This window comes from Mustela lutreola, chromosome 4 (genome assembly GCF_030435805.1).
Source record: "Mustela lutreola isolate mMusLut2 chromosome 4, mMusLut2.pri, whole genome shotgun sequence".
Classification (NCBI taxonomy): domain Eukaryota; kingdom Metazoa; phylum Chordata; class Mammalia; order Carnivora; family Mustelidae; genus Mustela; species Mustela lutreola.
Genome location: NC_081293.1, coordinates 33,555,566 through 33,569,715, shown reverse-complemented (window position 1 = coordinate 33,569,715; position 14,150 = coordinate 33,555,566). Strand labels below are relative to the sequence as shown.

At 46.8% G+C, this 14,150-nt stretch overlaps 1 protein-coding gene across 4 annotated transcripts in view; it reads right to left on the bottom strand.

The window, feature by feature from the left end:
- Positions 1 to 14,150, bottom strand: part of MYOF (myoferlin) — a 158,567-nt gene that overhangs the window by 90,128 nt on the left and 54,289 nt on the right. For all 4 annotated transcript variants that reach the window (XM_059169430.1, XM_059169432.1, XM_059169433.1 and 1 more), the window contains exons 6-11: positions 5,857 to 6,023; positions 5,062 to 5,190; positions 2,428 to 2,490; positions 2,292 to 2,342; positions 1,083 to 1,113; positions 466 to 581 (exon numbers count right to left, since the gene is read on the bottom strand). In XM_059169430.1, the coding sequence (XP_059025413.1) occupies positions 466 to 581; positions 1,083 to 1,113; positions 2,292 to 2,342; positions 2,428 to 2,490; positions 5,062 to 5,190; positions 5,857 to 6,023 (557 nt within the window). The remainder of the gene's footprint in view (positions 1 to 465; positions 582 to 1,082; positions 1,114 to 2,291; positions 2,343 to 2,427; positions 2,491 to 5,061; positions 5,191 to 5,856; positions 6,024 to 14,150) is intronic.

Genomic DNA, 14,150 nt, shown 5'->3' with positions numbered 1-14,150 from the left:
TGACCTTTTGTAATATTATAAACACTAAATAGGACAGAGCTAGTTCCTAGAGTTTTTCCCCGTTTCTCCTGGGCACTTTCTGTTCTGCCAGTCTGCTGTCCAGCCTCCTAGAAGGCCGACTGTCCCTCTTGGTAGCAATGCCTGATTCTGCAAGTGAGGCACACTCTGTAGGCACAGTCTGAAACCATGCCATTTGCATTTGGATGCAAAGGAGTCTTGAAAACACATACGTCTTTACTGAATGAAAAACACACTCATGGACACCAGGAAGGAGTCCAAGTGAGCTACAATAGCTCTGTCATGAAGAAAACAACAGCTTCCAAAAAGTAGGAGAAGCTGGAAGATTGGGGTTATTGATAGGAAGCTGTGTCGCTTTTCACAACTACTGATGCCCCACTTGCATATTAACTCTTGGTCCCCTATCTTAGGGAGAAAATGTACAAGGTCAAGAACACAGGGGCTCACAGGAGGCTCATCTCCAGTTCCCAGGACGAACATGCTGACTTTCATGTAACCTTTAGCACCCGAGCTGGAATCTTCCGGGTCATTGAGAAGAAGCCATTTTCTCATGACAGCATGACCTAAAATAAGGATTAAAAAAAGGACAGGGACACTCTGAAGATAAGCTGACAGGTCTGTGATTGCCTCTGCTGTAAGATAAACAATCACTTCCTCTGAAGCATCATAATGACACCAAGCTTGCCAGATGAGTCTCTGTATCAGTGTCCTCTGCTTTGCACTAACCCCCCCTCCACCCCGCCACCCTAATCCTGCCCTGGGGTCACTCAAACAAGGCTCTCTAAGCTCTACTCATTAGACTTATTAATTTTATTTTGATAAAGTCAAAACACAAAACAGAGAAGTTACCTACTTGTGAACCTTACGATAATACCGATAATACCATTACGATAATACCATTAGATTAAAAAAAGATATCCATATTAACCTACTATTATTCATTCCTGCTAAGTATCCTTCCCCCTCCTCAATCAAGGAAAAAAATTTTATTCCTTTTTGGATTCCCTCAGATTTTCCTGATTCCCAGATTCTTCAAGTTTATGGGGAGAAAGAACATTACTTACCAGGTTCGTCATAGATGAATCCAACATCGATCTGGGAAAAGATAATTTAAAATAGCTCAAATAGATTTTAAAATCAGTGTAGTCACTTCAAAAAAACCATCATTACATTTAAATATAAGACACTTGACAACACTTCAATTTCTTTGAGAACAACACTTCCAGCTTACCCTCTCTGTATCCCCAGTGCCCTGCCTGACATGTGGCACACAGAAGCTCCTCAATCAATCATTTCGAATGAATGAACTAACTAGTCTTAGAGCTGGGATGGACCATGGAAGTAGGATGACCAGTGTTGTCCCTGTTTGTTTGGAACTTTTTCCCGAGAACAGAAAGCCTCAGAATCTGTGAAATCCCTTAGTCCTGGGCAAACTTGGACTTTGGTCACCCTATGAGAATTCACCTGGCCCAATTTCCTATCCCATATTCCTCTTCCTTCTCCTCCAGCTAATGCTAGTGTTAATAAAACCATCGAATGGACAATTCAATGTGCCAAGCACTGTACCAGATATTTTATATACTCTATCCCACTTTGTCTTCACGATGACTCCATTTTGAGGAGGAAACTAAGGATCAGCGGGTATGTAACTAGTTGGAGGCAGACAGGGCATGAACACACATGTGCCTGATCCAGATTCTTCTCTAGGACTTCTAGTGACTGGGAACCCCTTCCTTTGAGAGGCAGCCCATTCCACGTAGAATTGCTGGGAAGCACCCACCAAGTATTTGTCTTTGATTCCAATGTGAATTACTTGGAAAAGCACCCTGTTTCTCTTTCCTGTTTTGACTTGATTTTCCTAGTCCAGATTTACAATAATTGGCTTTGTAGATAGGGGAGGGGGGCTGTTGGTAAGTGGAGCTGGGGGACAGGCTTCTTGCCACTGTCGCAGGGCACTGGCTTCCTTCCATCCACAGCTGGAACTCTGCAAGTGCCCTGATGTGGCAGCTTCCAGGATTTGCTTTAAGGCCCAGTAAGCGGTGTACTTTAGAGGCTGACTAGATGCAGGCCAGAGGACAATTGACTGGTTTCTGGCCCCTGGAGCATTCACGTCCTTCTGGCACTGCATCCTCAGCAGAGACCATGATGTGAACCCCTTACATGTAGCTTTGGGATGTCATCAAGGTTGGACAGGCTGATAGCTGGCCAGGAACCTGACTCCTCATTATGAAAGTGCCCATCTAAGGTGAACAAAATAGACAGCTGGCACCCACCTTAAATTCCCCCATCAGACAATCGGCCCGCAGGGAGTGGGAATTATAAACCTGGAAGGAAGAAGAGCCATGAGAAAGTTACTGGCTTTAGCTGGCGGTTAGAGAGCACGCCCTTTCCACCCCGCAGCCCCCTTACCCGAATGCTGATGATCTCATCCATCAGTTCAGAAGGGGTCATGTGGACGTTGTAGAAAAATAACTGTCAAAGTGGGGGAGAAGAATAATTGAATGTTAGCCGGGGTGGGCTCAGGTTTAGCGTGATCTAACGCTACAGTGTGGGAACCCTCCTAAAAAGTGACAAAACACAACCCCAAAAGGAAGTAGGACCATAAGAACACATTGCAGGGCCCTCAAAAAGGCCCCAAAGCTTAAGCTGCTTTGAGCTTCTTGGCAAACTCACCTTCACATGTTGGAAAAAGGAAAAAATGGTTATGTAACAACTATAGTGTTTGTGTAATGAAATAGAACTATTCATTTGCAGCCAGAAATATGCTAGCTAACCCACTTAAAAACCTAAGCTTATTTCATGCTTCAAGTCTCACTGAAACGGGGGCTTGGGTCTTGCATGACCTGGAAAGTTCAGTTGAATTCCTTATGATTGTCCTGAAAAAATTTTTTTAGCTTTTTTAAAAACACCTAGGATCCACTCAAAGATCTTACTACATTTGGTTGTTGTGTCTCTTTAGTGTCCTTCTTTTTTTAATTTTAGAGGGAGAAAGAGAGTGACAGCAGGGCGATGGGGGAGAGGGAAGGGGACAAAGATCCCAAGCCGACTCCCCACTGTGCGGAGAGCCCACAGTCACAGGGCTCCGTTTCAGGTCCCTGAGATCATGACCTGAGCTGAAACCAAGAGCTGGACACCTAACCTACTGTGCCACCCACGCACCCCAGCTTTAGTTTCCCTTTTTTTTTTTTAAGATTTTATTTATTTATTTGACAGTCAGAGATCACAAGTAGGCAGAGAGGCAGGCAGAGAGACAGGAGGAAGGGAAGCAGGCTCAGCAGAGCCCTATGCAGAGCTGGATCATGACCTGAGGCGAAGGCAGAGGCTTAACCCACTGAGCCACCCAGGTGCCCCTTTAGTTTCCTTTTATACAGAGCTGTGCTCCTGCCTATTTTTGTTATCGATTCATTTTCTCCTTTCAAGACCTGTTGTCTTCTGGAATACCCTACAATTTCGATTTGCACTGAGTATTTTCTCACCATTAGATTCAAACTGGCCATGTGATAAGAAATGACACAGAGGATATTGGTTCTTCTATTATATCACATCAGGACACACACATCAGTTTGTCCTGTCACTGATGCTAACAAGTTCAATCACTTGGTTAAGAAGATGTAGTAAACTCAGAATTTTTTTTTTTTTTTTTTTTTTTTTTAGTGAATTCTTTTATTGATTCCTGAATTGATCTGCTTAGAGTCTCAGGTATTTGATTCTTCCCTCTTGCCCAGAGATCTAATCTCAAAAAAAATTCATTATGATGGGAAAATTCAAAAGGCAGAGATTCTCCCCAGGCTCCTCAGAATGTAGCTGAGTAAATAAATATTCCTCCCACGTGATAAATGCATCACACCGTAGGTGTCCAATCGCCCAGGAGCTTGTCCTCCCTGCAGTCCCATCTTCTCCTCCCCAGCAAACTCCTCCTCAGGCTCTTCCGAAATCCACTTCAAGTGCCCTCCCCACTCCCAGTGCACACCCATGTCCCTTGTCTGCTTTGACACGACCTAGATGTTTTGTTGTCTGCAGCTCATCCAAGGAGGAGAAGTGAGAAGAAGGCCCTTCCCAGAAGGCCCTTCTGTGAAGCTGGACCAGGTTGAACAAAGGGTGAGAAACTGGGACACCAGAGAGAAGAAACCTGTTCTTCTGATGCACAAAAATAGGAAAAAGAATGAAAAGCTGGAACCGGGGCTGGGAACTCAGAGGAACGGTGACAGGAAACCATGGTAGGGAAGGCCTAGGCTCAGAGAACAGCACATAGGACTCACGCCTGAGGAATCTCAGAAATGCGTCTCCTCAGCAGAGCAAGGGCTTGGAAACCTCCCCAAACCTCATTTCTCCTCACAGCCCTGATGGTGGGGTTCTGTGGTATCTGAAGGACCATCAAGGTATTCAGCGCTTTTGAGGAGTGCTGGAGAAGAGGTCAGCGGAAGGACTGCATTCTCAGCGTGGGAGGGAAAAGAAAACCCTTTCTGCTCCCAGTTGCTTTCCTTTTACATATACTATTTTTATAGTCAGGTAGGTTTTGACACCTTTAAAGAGCCAGCCACTGCTGTCGCTGTGAAAACTGTAACATCTGCCTTAGAGCTGTGACTGAACCTTGTGTATTTATTTTTTTTCTTTCAGGAGGGTCCAGCATCAACTGGTCTTAACTGTGAAAATATGCTGACTGTGCTTTTTAAAAAAGTAGCGAAGCAACCACAGAAATGACTTAGGCATCCCTCAGAGACATCCTGCTGATCAGGAGCCAAGGCAGAAGTGGGGGACCTCAGGTGCCCCATCATTAGGGGTGCAGGGACCCATCGGGACAGGCAACATGAGGGGATTGTTGTAAAAACACCAGAAAGACCCTGGCAACTCTGAGAACCAGGCTGTGTGATTTTAAGACCCAGTGGTTCTTAAGGTGTTGAACGCTGGAACTTTGCCTTGTCTTTAGCAGACTTTGGCACCCAAGTTCCCCTTGCACGTGGGACGGGGGAGAGGAGGGTGGAAGACAGGAAGGTGCAAACAGAACAGACCCCCTGAGCAGGAATCTGTATGACACCCATTTACCTCATCATAAAATGGGTTGTTCCCTCTCTTGATCCTCGTTCGGTGTGTCTGGCCACAGACATGGACCTTGACCACAGGCCTGATGTTGTTGCCACTTAACTGGCGGCCCTCGATAACTCGGACACGGATCTGCAAGGACAGGAGAGGGGGTCATTACTGATCCTTTCCCAGTGACGGGTCAACCCCTCTGCCTATAAGGATCGCTGAAACCCGGCCAGGGTAGGGGCGCAGGGACTGCCTGCACCCCTGCCCTGGCCGGGGTTCAGTGACTGGAGGTGGCCCCCCCCAGCTCATTCCCAAGGTGAAGCTGGGGTTGGGCTGGAGAAAGCAAGCATGGTGGTGAGGTTGAAACAGTCCAGAGCTGGTCAGGGAAGGGTCAGCAGAGAGCGGGGGGCGGGGGGGTGGATAAGGGGAAGGAGGGGGAGGGGCCTGCTCTGATCCCAGCCTCCCACCTGGTCTGCCTGAGCCTGGATGTAGTAACGCACTCCACCGCTGTCTGCCAAGGAAGCGCCCAGAACTACGAGGACGCACTACTGTGCTTCTGTCCTTTCCTCCCAGCGAAGGGAAGGAGGGGTTCGGTTTTATTTCTCTGAAGAGCCTCATCTGGTTTGACTCCATCTACCCCTGACAAGCAGAAAAGAGAGGGGCAGCTCCTCTTGGGTTCACTCCCTGATGCCCCTTTTGCTAGCTGGGCTGCGGCTCATAGCAAGGGTCCTTCTCCTCAGCACTGCAATTGCTAGAAGCTGGACTGGATGGTGGTGAAACCAAAATGGAGGGCCCGCGGGCTGTGCCCACCTGGAAGTCCTGAGGCTTGCTGGACAGTATCCGTCGGCTCTTCCTTCCTTTTGTGAGCCTCCGGGCAAGGTGGGCCTCCGACGCCATCCCACCTGTCCCCCTGGGCCCGGGGCCCCCGACTGTACCGTCCAACCTGTCTTCATCACCTCCGTCTTCCTCCTCGTCTCCTAGAACACCAGCAAGGAACCCCGTCAGAGAAGGCCCTCCTCCTGTAAATGTCTGAACTTAGCTTTCCTGGACTGTTTTTAGTGTTCCTGAGGAGGCCCGTGGAGGAGCTGCTCCTTGGGGACACTGACTTGGGATGTGCTGCGATTCCGATATGGTTTCTTTAGGAAAACGTGTTCGTGGTGCATCAGGGCCTCCTTCAGGCTGTATTTGAAGTGACCAAGAGAGCTCCAGTGACGAAGGGGAGAGCAAGTGGAGAAGGCTCAGTTGGATGCCACCCAAAGTCACCTGGTTCTGATCTGGGGACCCAGGCTGAGGTCAAGGAGCCTTTCTGCAGTTAGGATGGAGAGGAGAGACAACCCCGGAGGAGCTTGGCAGAGGAGACTTCCACTCCACCATCCCCAGGGCTGGTCTTTTCTCTCATTTACTCATGAGGTTTCTACACCCGCCTCCTTTCTGCTTGAGCTCCTGGTTCCCAAACGCCGCCTCCGCCCTGTGGCAGATGAGAAATGCATCTCCAGTTTCCTTGCCAAGTAGACCAAATGGTCTCATGCTCTCCCTTTGCCCACCTCGTCTGTCACTTCCACACACATCTGTCTCCTCCGTTTATCCTCCTAGCTTCCCTTCATCCTTGGGGGGTGGGGGAGGTGTTTCCTGATTGACAGAGGGAAGCCCCTCCCAATACCTGAGAACCTACTTCCCTTCGGATTCTTTGGAAACACCCCAAGCGTCCCCCCTGCTCTCTTGAGCACCTTCAGTAGATTCTTCCCCACAGGGCCTTCCTTCTACCTTCACAGAGGCACAGATTTTTTTCTCCTTAAAAAAGCAAAGCAAAACAGGGACGCCTGGGTGGCTCAGTTGGTTAAGCAGCTGTTTTTCGGCTCAGGTCATGATCCCGGTGTGCTGGGATCAAGTCCCACATTGGGCTCCTTGCTCCGCAGGGAGCCTGCTTCTCCCTCTGACTCTGCCTTCCGCTCTGTCTGCCTGTGCTCACTCTCGCTTGCTCTCTCTCTGACAAATAAATAAATAAAATCTTAAAAAAAAAAAAAAAAAAGCAAAACAAAACAAAAAAAAAAAAACCAACTCAATTCTGCCTACGATGTCTCCCCTTTCTTTTTTTCTTTTAAGATTTTATTTATTTATTTGACAGAGAAAGATCACAAGTAGGCAGAGAGGCAGGCAGAGAGAGAGGAAGGGAAACAGGCCCCCTGCTGAGCAGAGAGCCCTATGCGGGACTCGATTCCAGGACCCTGAGATCATGACCTGAGCCGAAGGCAGCGGCTTAACCCACTGAGCCACCCAGGCGCCCCTCCCCTTTCTTTTATTCACAAACTCGTTTAAACTCACTGACCAACTTCAGCTTTTTTTGGCTTAATAGACAAAAAGTGTGAACTCCTGATAATCTGTACAGTATAATTGAAGAGATTCTAGAAGACTAGCTACCTCATCCAAAAAATAACACCATTTGCATTCCCTACCTTTGGATTCTGAAACTCCTCCTTTACAACGCAAAATCATGTAAGAGATCGAATTCCCATGAGGACACATTTGTCACACTGTAGTATGAGTTAGTTCAGTCAGATTGCTGTGTAGCACAGCTCTTAAAGCCTGGGCTCTGGAATCATGTGGCCTAGGTTCAAATCCCATTTTTAAGTTGTGCGGGTCTAAGTTCTCCATTTCTGCTTCAGTTTTCTCATTTGTAAGAAGGGAAAAATAATAGTATTTACCTTGGCATTATTGTAAAGATAAAATTAATCCATGCCAGCCTTCAGTATGGTGCCTTGCACAGAGAAACACCCAATAAATCAATCTTTTATTTATTTATTTATTTATTTGAACTTTTGTTTGGTGGGAACACAGACTACTACAACACTGCCCAGAGAGCAGGCATGAGGTGGGGGTGGGGACTGGAGCAGTCAGTGGGCAGCACAGGGGAGGGGAGCACAGAGTGAGGAAGGGGCAACCACAAGAAAGTCCCCCCACCCCCCACTATGTACTGCTTCAGAGTTCTGCCCAGGGTGAACGCTCCCTTCGCCACCCCTCATTCACACTCAGCTTATCCAGCCACTTGTATCTGTAAAGGTCAACCATGAACTCTCCTTGTTAAGCTCAGGGCCCTTTTCTGAGTCTTTCCACCCCACCAAACATAGCCTCAGGCACTGGACACTCACACAAACTTCTTTGAGTCCTGCAATGTCTGCCTGGCACTCTGACTAAACCTTCTCGCGTTCTTCATGGGCTCCTTCCATGTCCTACTCCCCAGGTGTGACTTCCCACACTGTTCCTCAGCCTCTGCTCCTCTGACCTGAAGCTCTCTGCATCTACACTTTGGAGTCATAGACCACAGAGTGTTAGGCTAGAGGGCACTCCGAAGTCCCCTGGTCAGACATGCCCCTCACCACAGCATCCAGACAAGATCACTGAGGGCCAGAAAGCTCAGGTGACCTGTTAGGTTATTGGGAGCTAAGATGAAATGAGGACCAGATCTTCACCCTACCTCACCCTAGGCTCACATCCAGCCTCCAAACCAGGCTGTGGGGGAAGGAGGAACTGTCAACCTGGTTCTTCAGCATCTTTGTCAGAAGACCAGGAAACCCCAGAGAGGTCAAAGGCAGGAAAGGCTACCTTTGCTCTGCAAGATAATCTGGGTCTCGTCTACCCCATTCTTGAAGAGCCTTCAAAAGCAAGGCTTGCCTGCCACCCATCTTGGGGCGCCAGTGTCTTAGAATGTCCCTCTTCCCATCCTTGACTGGGTGAATTCCTCAACTCCCTCAAGCTCCAGGTGGAACAGACGGTCTCCGGACAGCACCACACATGATCCTACCCAGGGGCTTGGTGCATGCAGAACCAACGAGGGGACACAGCCCTGCCTTCTTGAGTTCCTTAGCCCTGTGTGCAAAGTTGTGGCACAGCTCTCGACAGAGAGTACCCGGATGCTGGGGGGCACTCCTCTGACCTCTGCCTCAGGGAAACACAGAAGGTCAAGAGCTCCGCCGCTGCAAATCCGTTCTGAACTAGGCAGGGGCTAGTCTGGATGCCTCTAGGGTCCCGACAACTAAGAAACTCCCTTCATTCCTCCAGGGCCAAAGCAAGGCTTTTCTCCCCACTGCGGACTGTTCCATTTGGGGTTGGTGGTTATGGAGGGCAGCAAGCAGAAGGAGGGGTAGCTTGTACCCCTTTGTGGTGCCAGACTACAAGTCCTCACGAAACTCTTCACAGATGCTCCAGAAAGACTACAGGCAACAAAGACCCAGTTTCTTCTAGGAAATACCTTCCGCTCTTCAGACTTGAGGCTGAAATGGGTCAGAGGAAACCAGCCTGAGTCATGGCAACTGCCAGCATCTTTGTACAGCCACAGCAGGATCTTTGGGCAGGAAATCGTCCTTTATGTGGCAGGAAGCTGCACAGCGTTCAACGGTGCCACCCTAAGAGGTCCACAAGGAGAGAGGGGGCCCTCTAGACCCTAACGCACACACACCTCTGCAAGCTGTCTCGCTCCCAGAGGTGGGTGGTTGTGTGTTCATGCCCTGTGGTGGAGACCCAGGACCTGAGCCATAGCCAGGGGGATCTGCAAGGAGGACTCTTCATGACCACAGAGGGGCAACATTATGTTGAGAGCCATCGACTACACAGAAAGTTGCTGGTTGTGTTTGCTTCCTTGTAGTTCTGATTGCAACAGAGAACCCCAAACCACGTGGCTTACAACAATCGAGATTTATTCTCTGAGAGTTCCCAACCCTGGAAGGAGGGTGCTGGCAGGGCTGTGCTCTCTCAGAGCCACCATCTCATCTGATCCTCTTCCATTCCTTAATGGAGAGTCCTTTCTGGAATTTTTTTTTTTTTTTTTTTTTTTTTTTTTTTAGTAGGCTCCCTACCCAGCAAGGACCCCAAGGTAGATCCTGAGATCAAGACCTGAGCGGAAGTCAAGAGTCAGATGCTTAACCACTGAGTCACCCAAGCACCCCCTTTCTGGAATATTTTATGCTTTTTGCGGGGGCGGACGGGAAGTGTCACAGCAATCTGTTTTTTTAGACTCCTAGAATGTCCTTCTCTGCCTGCGATATTCTGTAATATTACTTTTAGAGAAAAAAAACCTTCTTGCCTCTTATTACCTGGTGGCTCCTGGCTTCTTTGGCTTGTGGCTGTATCCTTTCCATCTCTGCCTCCATCATCACGTGGCTTGCTCCCCTGTATAATTGTGTATCATCATCTCTTTGTATAAGGATACCAGCTACTAGATTTAGGGCCTGCCCTAATCCAGTATGATTTCATCTTAGCTAATTACATCCGCAAAGATCCCATTTCCAAACAAGGTCACCGTCTGAAGTTCTGTGTAGGAATTTGGAGGGGACATTATTCAACTCCCTACAGAAGCTATCTTCTATATCTTTCCAGCATGTTCTATCTACTCCAGTCCACAGTCTGCAGCCACACTAGGCTCCCCCAAACTATCAACCACACTACCTCCCTGTCCCCTCCCCAACCCCACCACTGCCTTTCACATCCTTTTCTCCTGACCTGCGCTCTCACACTGCCATGCTCCTCTTTACCCCTCAACTCCTTCCCTTTTCTGGCGTATTGTACTCATCTGGTTCATTCCACCTCCACTCCCTCCACCGCTTCATCCAGGAGCTGAACTTGGTTGAACACTCACCTTCCTGACTCATCTTACTTTAATTTCATGATCACACCCCTGAAGTGGTCTTGCAGGACTCCCTGGCCATCTACCGTATTTCCAAGGCATCTATTCAAAGTTTCCCTGGATTCTGGTCTGAGAAGGCCACTAATTAGCCAACAAAGTCAAATCACTCCGCCTTTCTGAGCTTCCTCATCTTTTAAACCTTGATCACTTCTGATACCCTCTCTATCCTTCTCATTGCCAGCTAATGAACTTGCTTCTTATTTCATTGAGAAAACACGCAATCAGAAGAGAATATCGCCATCCTCCCAACTCCAAGTCAACCTTCCTACCTGCACCCGTTGTCTGCCTTCCCTCCTGCTACAATCACTGAACTGTCTGTGCTCTCAACCTGGGTTCAATCCTTTTGTAGGTGCACAGATCTCATCTCCTCTCCCTACTCACGGATTTTGCTTCTGCACTTTCTCCCTCTGTATCTGCTCATCAGTTTTCCTTTCTTAGCTGGATCATTCAGATGTGCTGAAATAGAGCTCACAATAAAAAGCAAAAAACCAACAAAACAAAACAAAAACAGAACAACTTTCCTTGACTCCATAGTGCCCCCTAGAGTTACTGCTCTACTTTTCTGCTCCTCTTAAGGGTCACTTGGGCCATGACAAGTTCTTCACAATTCCCTTACAAGAATGCTATCCCAGCTCTTCAACAATTTCCACACCACTCGGTCAAACCCTACCAAGCTTCTGATCACAGCCAAGACGGACCTGTCGCCTTTCTGACAGTCAGTAACCCTCTATGTGATCCACATTTGGTTCTAAGTGATACCTCAGTTCACACTTAGCAATGGCTCTCCATCATAACTCCAGCTACTTAACAAAACAAGTCTTCACATTTCCTGAGATGTACTGTTGACTTCTTTCTAGAAGTTCAACAGCAATAATCCTACAAATAGCTCTTGCGTGTCATCACTAGTGACACTGATGGCTGTCTGGTCACCCAGTGCTGAAGAGTTGGCAGCCCCTAGGGGACCTTAGGGTGCAGTCAAGTGTGCCTCTGGCATGCCCAACTGTGCCCTTCCCCAGTGGGTTGAAACTCCCTCCTTCAAAATACTGTGCTCTCTTACTGTAGCAGAAGAGAATGAGCTATCAGTCACTCAGATGTCACCAGAACTGCAGGTCAGCCTTTCCCTGCCCTCACATTCATTCTGTGAGAGCTTCCCCATGGAGGCAACTCCTAGGAGTGGCTGAAGAAGACAGACACTTGCCCAGTCACCGCCTGGTTTCCTCCTGGCCTGTAATACACATCCTCTTCCCAGCCAGCAGCACCAACACTGTTCCATGCCTCTCATCTTTCCACCAAGGCCTGAACTGGGCCAGCATTCCATCTAATCTTCTTCCATTCCTTGATGGAGAGTTCTTTCTGGAATATTTTATGCCTTTTCCTTTCCCCCTGGTCACAGCAACTCTGTTTTTCTAGAGTCCTAGAATATCAACCTCTGCCTATGATATTAACTTTGCTTCTCATGACAAAGTGTTGTTAAGTGGTTAAGGCAAAAGTCACTTCTAAATCAGAACAAAAGGCTGGTGTCATATCAGTGTAAGTCAAAAAGTACAAAGCAGAATGGGAGAGAGGAAGTTTCTAAGCACGAAAACATTTTGGAGATAACATACTGATTTGGCTGTAATGTTGAATAATAACTTTTCTGGGTTTCTAATATGTGAGACATTATATAAATTCATATCTGCATTCGACCATAAGCAATTCATTACCCTCCACCCCGATTCTTGGGCAAATAGCACTATATGTGCACTAAGAATTTTCTGGAATGGTTCTATACATAGACCAGAGCAAAGGTATCATGGAAGAGCCTCTAACCCAACGGTGATGCAAACACAGGCTTGCAGGGAAATCTTGGCAACATTTGCCTTAGATCAATTGAGCTGTGACCCAGTCTAGCAAACATTGCCCAAAGAGCACTGACTGAGTCTGGGCAAGATAATGTTAACCAGGTAAAATGCTCAACTTCAGAGCTTCTTAAAGTCGGCTCCAAATTCTGCTCTCATCAGGATCTCCCAGAAGTTCCTATTAACCACAGAGATTGGGGAGGTCCCCTCCAGTCCACCTAAGACATACTTTCTGGACGGAAATCAGCACATTTAAAGATCCCCTTTGAGGATTTTTACTGTGTTTAAAATTTAAGAACTGCTGTTTTGTTATGACCACTTTGGTATTCTGAAACAACTTGGGAAAAAATTGGCCTAATAAAATCAATTTGCAGAACAATGTCAGAGGCAATCCTGGATTGGGTCTCCCAGCAATCTGCTAGCACACTGGTAAATTTTCCAGTTCAGTTCTGACCAACTCCATCCCTTCTTCAACATGTTCCGTGGATCCCCACAGTCTATCCAAGAATAAATGTCTCAGTCTGGCATTTCCAATCCCTGGGAATACGCTTCCCTATTACTACACCCATGAATGAATCAGTCACTTTCATTGGTTCACCAGTGTTCCCCAAAATGCCCTTCTTGAAAAGAAACATTTAAACAATATACACTGCCCATGCATCATTCACTTAATTCATTCAACCAATCGAGCATTTATTGAACAATTATGACCTAGTGGTAGGCACCAAGAATACATAGTTGAAATAGATAACTGAAAAAGTACTTTCTCTAAAAATATTGTGTCCCATGTAACAGTCTGATGAGTCCTCTGTTGAGGAATTTATTATATTCAGCTCTGACCTATACTTATTCGTGTTTATATACTTATATCTTACCTTTCTACTGAAATGCAAGCTCCTTGGTGGCAAACAATGCCTTTCTCATCTCTCTACGCCCCAGGTGTCAATCGATATTTTCTAAACTGAATTTTATTTTATTTTATTTAAATTCAATATAAACTGGATTGAACTTAACTTTAAGCATGGTGACTTTAGTGTTCATGGAATTAAATAAATTTGAAGTGGCAATGTCTAATGTGAATGAGTTATTGTATTTCTATTGTTAATGCACAAATTCAACAGATGGTTCTTCAAAAATAGATGTGAGATTTTAAAAACAGTTCATTCTGGCTATAGGAATGTAAATTCCAGTCAAGCTAACTGATATCTGGTGAATCAAGTTGGCAAGGTAACAGGTTTTCAGGAAGTCAAGTCTGTTATCTGGGTCACCCTACCCTTTCTGTCATGGAAACAGTCTTGGAGGTGGGTCAATGAAAGAGGTATTTTTGACACCACACACGTGCAAACCACCAATGCCCAGGGTCTGTAATCTTTGTCATCTTGATATAAGAGCTCTACAAAAGCATTCTTTAAAAACAAACCCCTTAGATATAACACCAAAGACACAGTCCTCAAAAGAAAGAATCGATAAGCTGGACTTCATTAAAATTAAAAGCTTCTGGTCTGCAAAAGATAATGTCAAGGTAATGAGAAGACAAGCCAAAGACTGGGAGAAAATATTTGTAAAAGATACAACTGATCAAGGACAGT